At 37.2% G+C, this 15014-nt stretch overlaps 1 protein-coding gene across 1 annotated transcript; it reads right to left on the minus strand.

Annotated features, from left to right (window-relative positions):
• Window positions 1-6621: 6621 nt before the first annotated feature.
• ADAM30 (ADAM metallopeptidase domain 30) lies at window positions 6622-11124 on the minus strand. The gene is made up of 2 exons (XM_031968711.1): window positions 11090-11124; window positions 6622-9673 (listed from the first exon to the last, which is right to left on the minus strand). Exons 1-2 carry the CDS (start codon window positions 11122-11124, stop codon window positions 7483-7485), a joined length of 2226 nt encoding a protein of 741 aa, XP_031824571.1. The 3' UTR covers window positions 6622-7482.
• Window positions 11125-15014: the final 3890 nt, after the last annotated feature.

Here is a 15014-nt window from a genome sequence, read left to right on the forward strand (position 1 = left end):
TGATCTTCCACAAACTCTCATGACTGACAGTATCAAAGACCTTAGTCAGATCAATGAATTGACCAAATTGAAAAGAAGGTATGAAAGTTCATGAAAAAATAATTCTTTAAAAATTAGAATTAAGAAAATGGAAACTAATGACTCCATGAAACATCAAAAAGCAATAAAACAGAAGTGTATAGATCTCAGAGTTGTCAGAGATCAACACCATATTGATCATTCCTTGGCTTTTTTCTGAAGCTTCCCTGGCTCTCAACTAGATGATAGTCTTCCAAGTGAAAGATCAGCTCATCTAGGAGGATTCTGCAAGAATCTTTCCAGCAATGGCTAAAAGAAATACCCCCTTGTGATTGTCACGGGACACCTTTTTTCCTTCCTTATCTCTTACATAAGGATAACAATATTATCCATCTCACAAAGTTATTTTAAAGCTCAAAAGAAATAACATATGTAACATACTTTGGAAACTTTAAATTACTATATAAATGTTAATATAGGGTGTGTCTGTGTTTCCCATGTGGATTATATCTGTCCATCCACACAGTTCATCTAAATGTGGTTTGTGGAGAGACTTTGATAAGATATCTCAGGAATCTTACCCATACCTCTCCAAGAAAGACTTTGATTCCTACTTGAAGGGGAAGAAGAGAAAGAACCATAAAGCTGGCTATCTGGTGATAGGAGAACAGGCTAAAATTGTATCTATCTGTACCCCTAAATATTGCTGGTCTGGGAGAATGGTTTTTATTAAGTTCATGCTATTTTCCTTAAAAAGAAAAGGTTACCACCTCAAGATTATCCTAAAGCTTATTAACTCTCTTCCACCCATTGATAGTTATACAAAAGATCATCACAAATCAAATGAATAATGTATGAATACCTATCAGATGGGCTAATATGACAGAAAAAAATGATAAATGTTGGAAGGGATGTGAAGAAACTGAGACACTAATGCACTCTTGGTGGAGTTGTATACTCATTCAACCATTCTCTAGAGCAATTTGGAACTATGCCCCAAAGGCCATTAAACTATGTTAAACCCTTTGACATAGTAATAGTAGGTCTGTGGAGATAGAAAGAAGAAAGAAAGAAGGAAGGAAAGAAAGAAGGAAGAAAGGAAGGAAAGAAAGAAGAAAGGAAGAAAAGAAGGAAGGAAGGAAGGAAGGAAGGAAGGAAGGAAGGAAGGAAGGAAGGAAGGAAGGAAGGAAGGAAGAAAAGGAAGGGAAGGAAGGAAAGAAGGAAGGAAGGAAGGAAGGAAGAAAGAAAAGGAAGGGAAGAAAGAAGGAAGGAAGGAAGGAAAGGACCTAAGTATACAAAAATATTCATAGCAATTCTTTTAGGTGGCAAAGAATTGGAAACTGAGGAGATGCTTATGGATTGAGGAATGGCTGAATAAGTTGAAATATATGATTGTGATGGAAACTATTGTACCACAAGAAATGACAGGGAAGTGCTGGAGGCTTCTGAACCTTTTGACCAGGGAACACCAGGGAGGACTCAAAAGGTCAATAGACAGGTTCTGTGGCAACAATGTGGGAGTCCAGTGTGCAGTCCCAGTGCAGACCTAGCCCCAATCCGGGACCAAGCAACAGCAAGGCAGAAAAAAGAGAGAGCATGTTGAATGAGGGAGTGGTCAGTACCAAAACACTTTTGATGAGGGACAGGGTGAAAGGAGAGAGAATAAATGGAGGGAAATACAATCAGCAATAGTAACTGCAAAATGTATTTCAAGGCAAATTTCTCTGAATAAGGTCTCATTTCTCAAACACAGAGGGAATTAAGTCAAATATGTAAAAAATAAGAGTCATGTCCCAATTGATAAATGATCAAAAGATATAATCTGTGACCAAAGGACTATAAATTTAGGCATATTCTTTGACCTAACAACACCACTCTTTGACATGAATATCAAAAGAGATTTGGGAAGAGGGAAGGAAAATGACCTATATGTACAAAAAATATTCATAGCAACTATCTTCACAGAGCAGAAAAATTGAAAATTGAGGGAATGCTCAAGTCGGGAATGGCCCAAAAAACTGTGGTATGTGTTTATGATGGAATATTGTTGTTCTATGGGAAATGATGAGCAGGATGCTCTCAGAAAAAAAAAGAGTTGAAAAAGTCCTCCATGGACTCATATACTATATGTGCCATATACAAAGTAATAGCAATGCTTCTGGATGACCAGTTGTGAATGACTTTGCTATTCTCAGCAGTACAATCATCCAAGAATACTCTGAAGAATTTAGGATGAAAATTTTATCCATACCCAGAGAAGGAACTGATTGTGTTTCAATACAGATTTAAGCATTCTCTCTTTCTCTCTCTTTTTTTTAATTTAATTTTTCTTGAGGTTTTTCTTTTTATTAGGGTGGGAGATCTACAGTTTTTTTTCACAACTTGACTTTTATGGAAATGTTTTGCATAACTTCACAAATGATTTCTTAATTGTGGGTTGGGATAAAGGGGAGAACTAGGAGTCAAAATTTTGAAAACAAATGTAAAAAATATTTTTAAAGAAATAATAATAAATCAAACCAAGAAAAAAAAGGAAATGACAAGCAGGATGCTCTCAGAAAAACCTAGACAGACTGAGATGAACAAAACTAGAACAAAAGTGTACACAATAACAAGTGATATTGTAAGATGATCAGCAGTGAATGATTTAGCTATTCTCATCAATATGATGATTCAAGACAATTCTGAAGAATTTATGATGAAAAATCCTATGTGGCTTCAGAGAAAGAACTGATGGGGTTTGAATGCAAATAAAGCTTGCTTTTTTTTTTTTTTTTTTTTTTTTTTTTACTTTGAGGGGTTGTGTGTATTTTCTTTCACAATATGATTAATAAGGAAGTATGTTTTACATGACTGCACTAGGGGGAAAGGGAAGAAAGGAATTTGGAACTCAATGTTTTAAGATATAAATGTTAAGAATTGTTTTTACATGTAATTGGGGAAGGAAATAAAATATTAAAGAAAAAATAATGGATACTAACTAAGCCTATTGTTCCAAACGATAGCAAGAATAAATCAGAAAAGTTGTATAAATTAGAATCTGCCATAAAATAGAGTGAATAAATTCTCCAGCTATATGAATGAGAAAAGAGAATTGAGAAAGGGAATGAGAGAGGAAAGTAAATAAGAGAGGGAGAGAGAGAGGAAGGGAAAAAAAGAGGAAGGGATGGAGGGGAAGGGAGGAAGGGAAAGGGAAGAGAAGCTTCATATACTGTAGGTAGTCTCTTTGTTTACTTTGGTGGATATACAAAGAGGGGCGGGGAAGAAAGAGGAAGGAAAAGGAAGGGAGGGAAGGAGAAGGAAGGAAAGAGGGGAAAAGGGAGGAAGAAATTAAAGAGGGAGGGAGGGAGGGAAGAAGAAAGATGAAAAATAGCCTTGCTTTCAAGAAAGTTACATTCTAATAAAGAAAGAAAAAAACATAAAAGAAAACTAGAAGGGAGGGTACTCATATCAATGCAAGGTAGTTGATGAGGAGGTGGAACAGATCGGAGAGAAAACAGAAAGAGAAGCAAGAAGTGTGGCTGGGCTCCTCAGAATATGTCTGTCCTGTACAAAACTCAATAATCAAAGAGCATCCCTCTGAGTAAAGTTACACCCAAGCTGTCAAGAAATATATAAATATTCTGACCAGGAATGGAGTGCATATGGTATTGGTAATATATACACATATAAACGTACATATACACATATGTGTGTATATACATACTAGACTAATATTTGAACATCCAATAAATGGGCTTTAAACTGAAAAGGGAGGAAGAAAGCTACTTATGTATATCCACCAAAGTAAACAAAGAGACTACCTACAGTATATGAAGCATAGCAACAGAAGTGCCCAGAAACTGGCAAAAATCCAATATTCAGTGAAAAGATCTATCACCTCAAATGTCTACACCCAAATACCTAAGGTGTTGGGTAACAAACAAGGACAGCTAGTCTTCTTAATTCAAAAAGATATATATATCCAACTGCACATATATATGAAAGTTGAGGGGATAAAACTGGAATAAGGCTCTGAAAAACATATTTTATTGAAAGGAAACAAGATAGGTAAAAGGGAATAGAGTGGTGATTCTTGTCCCTCATTCTCGAAAATGACCAAAATGGTATCACTATGTTAGAGTCAAGTTACAGTGTGTTCGACTGCGACTGATCAGATCAATACAAGCTCAGAATGTTTGCCACAAGTTAGACCCAAATAGTCCCTATGAACATTTGGGGGGCTTCTATAACTTTGCACATCTCAGGCCAGTCTCCCATGTCCTATAATCAATTCTAAGGTTCTTAAGAGAGACATTGAGAGTGTCCTTGTATCACTTTTTCTGGTCACTTTGTGAGCACTTGCCCTGTGTGAGTTCTCCATAAAATAATCTTTTTGGCAATCATCCATTTAGCATTCAAATAATGTGGCCAGCCCAAGGGAGTTGTGCTCTCTGCAGTAGAGTTGGAAAACTTGGCAGTTAAGTTCAAAAAAGGATCTCAGTGTCTGGTACCTTATCCTGCTGGGATCTTCAGAATCTTCCTAAAACAATTCAAATGGCAGCAATTCAGCTTCCTGGCACTAATGACTCATTCCCATAGGACTTTGTCTTCCTTACCATGGAAACCTCTTCACGCTGGAAGTTTACTGCATCCCTGGACTACTACTTCTCATACCAGAGGGACCCTGAGGCTTCTCCATCTGATTGACTGGTTTCTTCCAGAACTTCCATTTTTAAGGAACTTTCAATTCTCTCTAAGTTTCACTCGACCCATCTCCACAAGATTTCATCTCCTTGAACCCAATCCTTTTATTTTCCAATTATCTTCTGCCATTACAATGTAAGCACTTTGAAGACAGAGACTCCTTTATTTTCTACTTACATTTTTATTTCCAGTACTTCTGAAATTAACTCATGATAGAGAAAACAGGAATTTGAATCAAGATTGATCAAAGCAGAAATTGAAGTGATATTGCCATTGAATTATACTAAAGATGAGTAGAAGAAGAAGAGGAAATAAATGAGAGGTCTGGGAGAAAAACCACAAGCCTAACTTAGAAACATGATATTGTTGTGATAGAAAATTTTAATCATTCAGAAATTAGCTAAGTCTCTTTATCTCTACCACTCAACTGAAAATTGTTCCCTGGAAAGTTACTAATGATTTGTCTCTTAATTGCTCTAAATCAATTGTCTCTTAAATGCTATAAATCAATTGTATTTTTTCTGAATTGTCATTCTTTTTGACCTCTCTTGTAACCTTGAACATCATCACTTACTTTTGTCTTCCCAGATACGGTATCCTCCCCTGGATTCTCTAACACTAGTTCTTCTTCTACTTGTTCTTTTTATTATCCTTTGGGGTATAATCCTCCTATCTCGAATATAAGATCTTTATTTTTCTTACTTAAACTTCAATTTCTACATCTGCAAAAAGATTAATAATTCCTATACTCGCTTACTTATAAAATTGTTTTAAGTAAAGGTGTAAGTACACTAGAAATTGTAATCAGAACCCTGCACTCAGATAGTTCAGGACATAGAGACAGACTTTATCACTGGACTGAATCAGCAGTGAGATTCAGCAGCTCCCCCCCCCCCAAATGTCTAAGTAGCCTTTTAAAGAATCATTGCTTGACTTCTGACATGAAAAAGGAGATAAAAGGTGCCCTAAAATTGTGTACTTTGCCTAGTGCCGGCCCTACTTACTAAGGCAGGCAGGGATTCCCATTCTAAGGTCACCTTAATATTAGGCACCTGGTGGCAGAGTGGAAAGAGAGGGAGTTCAAATCCTGCTGTGTGATTCTAGGTTTAACCCTTTAATCTCTCAATTCCCTTAACTATAAAATGAGAATAATAACACCTTTTTGTTATGAGGATCAAATAAGATGATATTTATAAAAAAAGTCCCTTCTCCTTTCTTCCATTCTCCTAATCTGAATCCATATTCTCAAACATGTTTTTTCATCCTCCCCATACCCACTGTCATACTCAAGTTATTTTGATACAGGAGTCAGGAAGAAGTGAGTTCAAATCTGGCCCTGACATTTGATAATTTTGTAACACTGGACAAATAACTTAGGCTCTAGGTGCCTCATTTCCTCATACATAGACAGCACTTCCCTCCCAAGATTAGTGAAAGAATTAAATTAGATAATATTTGTAAAGTGATTTGCAAACTTTAAAGCACTATATAACTTCTGGTAGTGGTAGTGGTAGTAGTGGCGGTGTGTAGTAGTAGTAATAGTAGTAGTAGTAGTAGTAGTAGTAGTAGTAGTAGTAGTAGTAATATAGTAGTAGTAGCAGCAGCAGGAGGAGGAGGAGGAGAAGGAAGTGGGAGTGGAAGTGAGAGTGGTGGTAGTAATAATAGTAGTAATAGTAATGCTAGTAGTAGTAGTGGTGTAGTAGTAGTAGTAGTAGTAGTAGTAGTAATAGTGGTAGTAGTAGTAGGAATGGTAGTGGTAGTAGTGATTGCAGGAGGTGGTGGTGGAGGAAGAAGAGGAGTAATTGTGGTTGTTATTGTCTTGGTTTAGAGTAGATCTTGACTGACTCTCCCCAAAGGTTTATGAATAGATTTCAGAGAATGCATAAACTTAGATGGCAAAAGAAAAAATTATATTTTTATTTCAATATGACTAGTTTCCATTACAATCCCATGTATTTTTTAAAAATATTGTTCTTAGAAGGGATCCATAAGTTTTCCCAGATTATTAAAGAAAGCCACCACACAAGAAAAGGCTAAGACCCCTAGTTAAGAAGGAGAATCTTGTCCTGGTCTTAACAATTTCACTAATTCTTCATCAACATCTTTGTATGAAAGCATCCTGAGCATTCTCACTATCCCTTCTTTAAGCTACCATATTACAAAATAATATTAGTCGTTTAGTCTGAAGTCCTTAATCTAGTCTGAATAAGAAGCTTTTATCTTTCTTTAACTATCAATTCTGAAACAATGTTTTGCAGTCTATTTAGTGCACTAAATAGACTTACCTTCTTACCAGCAATCTAATCATTTTTTGTTAGACAAGTCGATAGAAGTTTAAGCAGGGATTAATAAATTCCTCAAACATGAATTAGAATAGTAACCTGATTTAGAATCACAATACTTTAACTAATTCATCTTTTCCCTTGACCCAAAGGCGGTCAATTAGTGACTTAAAGCTGATGTTAAGAACAGTTTTATCAGCGATTTCTTGGAGTTATCTGATGATTAATTTGGGGGCTTGAAAGTCAGATGAATGGGAGTCCTTAATCTTAATATAAGAGAATTATAAGGCAAAATGCAGAAAGCATTATGAATAACCTTATTTCCCATTTTAAAATGAATGTTTTATTTTTCCAACAAAAGAAAATAAAGGAAGAACATCTATCTTTACAAAGTAAATATACAAGATGATCTTGTCTGTTCTTGTTCAGGGAAAGAACAAGATGTAGATGCTCTTTCTCTCTCCTTTGCTAAGAATTCTTTGCATTTTTAAAATGTTTAACTATCTATTTTTAGTAAGCGAGTATACCATATCCACTGATACAGTGTCAGAAAAGGAGGGAAAGCAAAAAGATTCCACTTTAGGTGCCTGAATACACTCTTTCTCCCCTCCCATTTTGAGGGAGGTCCACTGTCAACGCTTCCTCCATATCCAGGCTCAGTGCAGAATGGAGGGGCCCATCCAAAGTCACAGTGGCAGTTCCTCCTGTTATTACACACTCCTCGACGGCTACACTTCTGAGGATCACAGTCATAATTGAGAAGAGAGCTACTCTGACAAGACTTGTTAATACAGATGAGCCCCTTGCCACAAGGGGTACCATCTTTAACCTCCCCCATATCAGGCAAATTAAGGGTCGCCATTGCAGCATGATAGTCTGTTCCCCAGCAAATAACATTATCTAGATGGGTCTGAATTATTGAAGTGTGATCAGGCATAGAAGGGATGCCCTTTACATTGACACACTGTACTCTTCCACACATTATGTCCTGAGGTTTACATCGTTTATATTCCATGTCCTGGAGTCCACAGTTGCCAAAGCGATCACCTCGGTTTATTTGTGCATAGCAACAAGCTGGACCGTTCCGGGCACTATGACCAAAAAGCTTTCTACACTGCTGGAGATGAGAATGGCAACTATTTTGGTAACAAAGGCCAGTCTTGTTATAATCACAGGGGGTACCATCTTGTTTATAGAAGTCCTCTGGGCAGAGATTGGTGGTACCATTGCAGAACTCATCAAGGTCACACTCAGATCTCTTGGGTCTACATAGCTTTCCTGGTGGATGAAAACGGCAGTGTTTACAGCAAAGACCAGAATTACACTGAGCCCTTCGTTTAAATTTGCAAGTTGGCAAACAACATTTATCGTGTCTACATTCTGCTTTGGAGCCACAGTCGCAATCCTCTCCTTTCTCCACCACTTTGTTGCCACATCTCTCTACCCTGTATACCACGCCTGGAACGTTATACAGACATTTTCCTTTCTTGGTGACAAAATCAAAATAACTCTCAAAGCTACAGTTGCTGAACGTGCGGCCTCCCAGGGAAGAGTCCATGAGGCACCTTTTGGCTGCACAAACACAGAACTCTGAATCGTGGGCCATGCCGAAGCCATGCCCCATTTCATGAACAAACCCCAAAGCGTAATCGAGATGGCTTTTCCAGGGTAGGCTGCTGATTGAAGATGCTGTAAATGAGTGACAAGCACCAGAGACCCAAGCCCATCCCGCAGCATCCCCAAACTGCTTGCCCACAAATAAGTGAGCCCAATCCATGGAGATCCGAGGATAAAGAACATGTTTTTTATAGAAAGAAAATAACTGTAAAACTTGGAGTAACCTATTCCCATTTTCATCAATTTTATTCTTGTCTGTCCATACTTCAATGGCTATCAGATGAATGTGAGCATTCAAGGTATTAAAGTTTGCGTCCGCTATTACTGACAAGGTGAGGCAATCAGCAATCATCTGCGTCATATTGGAGTGTCGAGTCAAATACCTGTCGTGGTCCATCACGAGCATCAACTCTATATACTTTAGGTGTACATAGGACTCCGAAAAATCTGTCTTGCTAAGCACCTCCAGCCTCTGACTCTGGGCTAATTGACGGGCTATTTCTTCGTCAGTTAAGCCGCAGGTCTGGTTGGCCATCCGTTCCTCTCTCAAGCGATATAATACATGTTCAAATTTGGTGGAGGCCTTCAGGGGTTCCACTTGGTAAAGGCTTCCATTCATGTTCAGTATCCCCCGAAGCCCCCCAAAGCAGGTGCTCAAGATAGCCTGGGAGTCCTGGGAGCCCTCCACAAAACCCTCATAGTTGCAGTCTGCAGGGATGTGAGGCTGATCCTCCAGTCTGGCTCCGCGTTCTGTGAAGGAGAAAATCTGCAGGTGTCTAGACAACAGAAGCTTCTTGACCCGCAAATGAACGACGTGCCTCTTGCCCTCCACGCGCAGGAGGTAGGACACCCCGCCGGCTCCCTCGGGGTCCCCCCTGCGCGTTCCTAGCTGCCGAGGGGTGATCACCTCGTAGGAGGAGAAGGCCCAGTCTGGAAGGAAAACGAAGTCCTGAATGAGGCCGGACAAACCAGGGAGGAGCGTCACCAGGCAGAGTGGTAGGAGGGAGCCTCCCAGGGAGGGCACAGCATCCATCGTCCCCAATCCGATCTTCCCCGCTTCCTTCCCGCAGCTTCAATTCTGGAACAAAGTGTGAGGGAGCCACAGGCACTCTAGACAGCTACAGCAGCCAATAGTAGGAGAGGTAGCGAAAGACTCTGCTCCCAGACTCCACCTCGGAATTTAAGGTGAGAATCAGAGGAACTGAGGAAATGAGCTGGGAGGAACCAAGAAGATCATCCCTACCGAATTTGAGAAAACACAGGAGTGAATCTGGAGGGGAGACTGGGAGTAGGAGACTGGTGGATGGGGTATTAACTAGACCGGGAAAGAGTACAAATTATCATCTGAGGAGTTACAACTGTAAAGATTCCCTCTTTACGGGATGGAGGGGGTTGGAGGTGGGGCAGGGATTCCAGGCTAGTCTTCTCATTTATTACGTGACAAAGGTAGGTGATAATGCAGCATCTAATAATGCCCTGAGAGGCGGCCTGGTTCTGTGCAAAGCTTCTTAAACTATGGGCCGGGGTCCCATTAATTGAATGTGAGGATTGTAAGATTATGATTATGATTAAGATTATGATAAAGCAAACATTTATACATCTATTCTATATACCTATATATCTGGAGTCACCTGAAAATATCTCCAGCAAAAAGGAGTCAGGAGTGGAAAAAATTTTAAAAGTCCTAGTATGAACCTGGATTCAAATCCTGCCTCTGACACATATAACATAGAACTTCTCAGTACCTCCAGACAGCTCCAAGACTATAACCCCTTAATCTTCATCGGTGGAGGGAATTTCCCGCACTAAATGAAATTGCTGTTCCATTAAATGATAATACAACAGTGGAGTGAGGAGTACATCATCCCACTTTATATGGATAGTGTTACTTATGTCCCTTACAGAGGTGATTATTTGTAATGGACCATAGTAGAATCCAGATGGATCATCTGTCCTTGTTAAACATCTGACCATTCCTTTTCTTCCTGTGGTTTGTCAAGTCAGCTATGCTCTGAAGAGCTGTAGCTGAATTGGACTTTGCAGAAATTTCTCGCCTACCTCCACAATTTTACTTTGAGATAATCATCTATAAATCTATCTGCTCCTGGTGCTGCCTTACATTAAGCCTTTAGAACTGCAATTACACTAGCATTAATGTATCTTTCATTGTCATGGTCAATTGAATCCTGACCTAAAACTATGGTACTGACCAAGGAGCAAAGTCCACCTTTGGTTGATTAATCTTTTAAGAGTACTCTGGGGAAAAAAGGGAAAAAAAAAAAAGAAGTTCTCTGGGATATTAGGTAGTCAGAAGTCTATAAAGTGATAACTCCCTCTACCTGGGATATTTACATTTTTGCAAAGGAAAAAAGTATTCCTTGGATGATGTCAAAAGAAAATTTTAGATGTAAAATTAATCTCAGAGAAGTAGAATTTTAGGAAGGAGGAAAAGGTAGAAAAAATCTGACTTTCTTCCCAAATTATACCTATTCATGGAGGCTTCCTGCTGGCTTTCCCCCATATCTGAAAATTTTTAATTGCCTAATGGAATTAAATATTGGAAGAGTTTAGAAGAGGTTTTCTAGAAGAAGTGACACCTGAGATGAATTTTGCAGGAAGAGAAGGATTTCTGAGAGATTAAAATTAATAGATTGTATATTTCAGGAATTGGATATAGGTGAAGCACAGGTAAGCAGTAGAACACACTCACTCCACTGCTAATTTTTGTAATTAGAGGATTCCTGCTAATTGAGGAATTAGATTCATTCAAACTGAAGACATGGGTCCAATGAGGGCAGCTAATTACTTTTCATTCCCCAACCCCAAGGCTTTTTAGGGCTGAGGTTTTTAATGCTATCACTGTAGGGAGGGTGGGATTAAGTTTAGAGATCCCATGTGACCAAGAGGTAAATACAGTTTTTTGTTATGGGACTAATATTAATTCTATCTAGAATCCTTATTAAATTTCCCATAGTTGTCATTTTCTTCTGGGCTTCAAAGTTAAGCATCCTTATAGAGTTCTAAAACTGATTTTCCTTGATATATCTAATTGTTTTTAATATATCTCTCAGATCTTAACTAATGCAGATGCTTTTCCAGTAACTGCTGCTCCCAGGACACTGCTACAAAGACCACCATATTAGTTCCAGACATGATGTGGAAATCTGATTGGTTTGAGTCCTACCACATCTCAGAATTTCTGAAGTCAAGCAATCCATCAGTGTCACCCTCTCCAGCACAGGGACTATAGGCATGAAACAGTATTCCTAACCTTTCATTGTTTCAATGCAATTACGTGGAAAGGAAGGGAAAATATTGGATAACAAATGGTTACCATCACATTCTCTTTAATTAATTATTTATTTAAACATTCATTTCTTTTTTTAAAAAATTATTTCAAATTTTCCCTTTCCTTTCTGCCCTTCTGTGACCTATTGAGATATCAAGCAATATTATACCAATTATATATGTGAAATCATGCAAAGCAATTTCATGTTAGGCTATATCAGAAAAAGGGAAGAAAAATAAAGTAAATGAAAAATTATCCTTCTATCTTCATGAGTTACCTGAAAAGGAAGGGAGGATATTGAATAACAAATGGTTACCACCACATCCTTTTTTTCATTATTTATTTAACACTAATTTCTTTTTTTTTTAATTTAGTTTCAAATTTTCTCCTTCCTTCCTGCCCTTCTGTGATTTATTGAAAAATCAAGCACTATTATATCAATTATACATGTGAAATCATGCAAAACAATTTCATGTTAAGCTATATCAGAAAAAAAGAAAAAAATAAATGAAAAATATGCTTCTGTCTTCACTCAGAGTTCATCATTTTTTTCTCTGGATGCAGACAGCATTTTTCATCATGAGTTCTTTGAAATTGCCTTGGATCATTATACTGATTAGAATAGCTTGGTCTTCTCATTACAATATTGCTGTTAGTGTGTACACTGTTCTCCTAGTTCTATTTACCTGACTTTTCATCAATTCACATAATTCTTCCCAGGTGTTTCTGAAATCACCCTCCTTGTCATTTTATATAGAACAATAGTATTTCATTACAATTATTTACCAACAATTTGTTCTGTCATTCTCCAATTGCTGAGCATTCCTTCAATTTTCAATTCTTTGCCACCACATACTAGACAAATTTCTTCAGAATTCCTAGAAATTCATAGAGTTTTAATCCTGGAAGAAACCTAATGGATCATCTAGTTCAGCCATATCATATCACAGTTAATGAAATATAGCTAGAAAAGTTAATTGATTTGCTCCAAACCATACAACATTGTCCTGACTCAGCCAAGGCTACTGTCTAAGTCTTTCAGATCTTTTTCCCATGTTATAAAATACCAATATAATCTAATTAAAATTTCACTGATCATAACAAAGATATAGCTTACTTTTTAATGGCTACTGAAAAGTATCTGTCAACAGCTTGAACATACATTTCCACAGAAGAAAATGGTCAAAATAATTTAGAGCATGTTTTTTATTAGGAAGGAGGTGAATAGAATAATTAGAAGAGAAAGGTTTAAGATCATGTCTCATGAGAGAAAGATTTGGCATAACTATTTTTTGTTGTTTTCTTTGTTATTTTGGTTATACATATTCATTAATTTTTTAAAATACACAGTTCTTTATGAATTGAATTGGGAGAGAAAAATGAGAATAAAAGGGAAAAGTCACAAGAGAAAAAAAAACAGAAGAAAAAGGGAAATATGAACATAGTGTATGTTGATTTACATTCATTCTCCATAGTTCCCCCTCTGGATGCAAATGAAATTTTGTATCCAAAGTTTATTGGGATTGCCCTTGAATGATTGAATGACTGAGAAGAACCAAATCTTTCATAGTTGATCATCGCATAATCTTGTTGTTACTGTATACTGTATATCCTTGTCCTACTCATTTCACTTAGCATCAGTTCATGTAAATCTTACCAGGCCTTTCTAAAATCAGCTTGTTCATCATTTTTATAGAACAATAATATTCCGTTACTTTCATATACCATAATTTATTCATCAATTCCCCCAATTGATGGGCATCTACTCATTTTCTAATTCTTTTGGGCATAACTTTATATAAGTTGTATAATTATACCAAAAGTGTCCTTGTGAGATCTCACCAAATAGGAAAGGATTTTGAATTTTAGAAACAAATAAAACAAATTTTAATATAGAATAACAAATCTGAACTGATTATTGGAGTCATTCTCAAGGCAGATAGATGATGCCATAACAGAAGACCCAGGTTAAATTGAGTTGCCATCTTCATTAGTATTTTCTAATTAGTATATTAATAGAGGTTCATTAGTTAAAATAAAATTTTGTCATTCAGTTCCTTTACCTTAAGGATTGAAAGTAAGGGTTCCATGGGAAACAAAGTGGACACCGAGAAGGACCCATCCAATATTGTCCATTCCATAGGAACTCCATATGCCTAGAAATACAGATCTAGAGTCTGCAATAATCCCAGATTCTATAGCTGCAATCTCTTGAGTGGGGTCTCAAACCTATCCATTTGGGTCTGACTTTGTATATCTAAACCTATAATGACCACTTGGTGGTCACTAGAGAATGACTGAATAAATTGTGGTATATGAATGTTATGGAATATTATTGTTCTGTAAGAAATGACCAGCAGGATAATTTCAGAAAGGCCTGGAAAGACTTACATGAACTGATGCTGAGTGAAATGAGCAGGACCAGGAGATCATTATACACGGCAACAGCAAGATTAAATGATGATCAATTCTGATGCACATGGCTCTCTTCAACAATGAGAGGATTCAAACCAGTTCCATTGGTTCAATGATGAAGAGAGCCATCTGCATTCAAAGAGAGTTCTATGGGAACTGAGTGTGGACCACAACATAGCATTTCACTCTTTGTTGTTGTTTGCTTGCATTCTTTTTTTGCTTCTCTCTCTCTTTTTTTTTTTACTGGTTTGATTTGATTTTTCTTGCACAGAATGATAATTGTATAAATATGTATGCATATATTGGATTTAACATATATTTCTACCATGTTTAACATATATTGAACTATTTGCCATCTAGGAGAGGACGTGAAAGAAGGCAAGTAAAATTGGAACACAGGCTTTTGCAAAGGCTAATGTTAAAGAATTGTCCACACATATGTTTTGAAAAATAAATAAATAAAAAGCTTTAAAAAAAAGATATGTACTATTTCATCATAGCCCTTCCACTAGCGAGTTTGATTGATTTTAATGTTTTTTGCCAATTTGATGGGTTTGTGGTAGTATCTCAAAGTGGTTTTGATTTTCTTCTTTCTGATAATTGGTGAGATCAAGCCCTTTCTGAAGTTTTTATTTAAATTTATATTCCCTCTTCTGCAAACAATCTGTTCCTATCTCTTGATCATTATCCATTAAATGCTTAGAGTT

The sequence above is a fragment of the Sarcophilus harrisii genome, chromosome 4 (genome assembly GCF_902635505.1).
Source record: "Sarcophilus harrisii chromosome 4, mSarHar1.11, whole genome shotgun sequence".
Lineage (NCBI taxonomy): Eukaryota > Metazoa > Chordata > Mammalia > Dasyuromorphia > Dasyuridae > Sarcophilus > Sarcophilus harrisii.

Bases quoted from the DNA above. Each gene is read 5' to 3' on its own strand.
- ADAM30 (XM_031968711.1), bottom strand. From the start codon at position 11,124: ATGGGGGAAAGCCAGCAGGAAGCCTCCATGAATAG. The intron at 9,674-11,089 runs GTATAATTTGGG...CCAGAATTGAAG, and splicing joins CAGGAAGCCTCCATGAATAG to CTGCGGGAAGGAAGCGGGGA.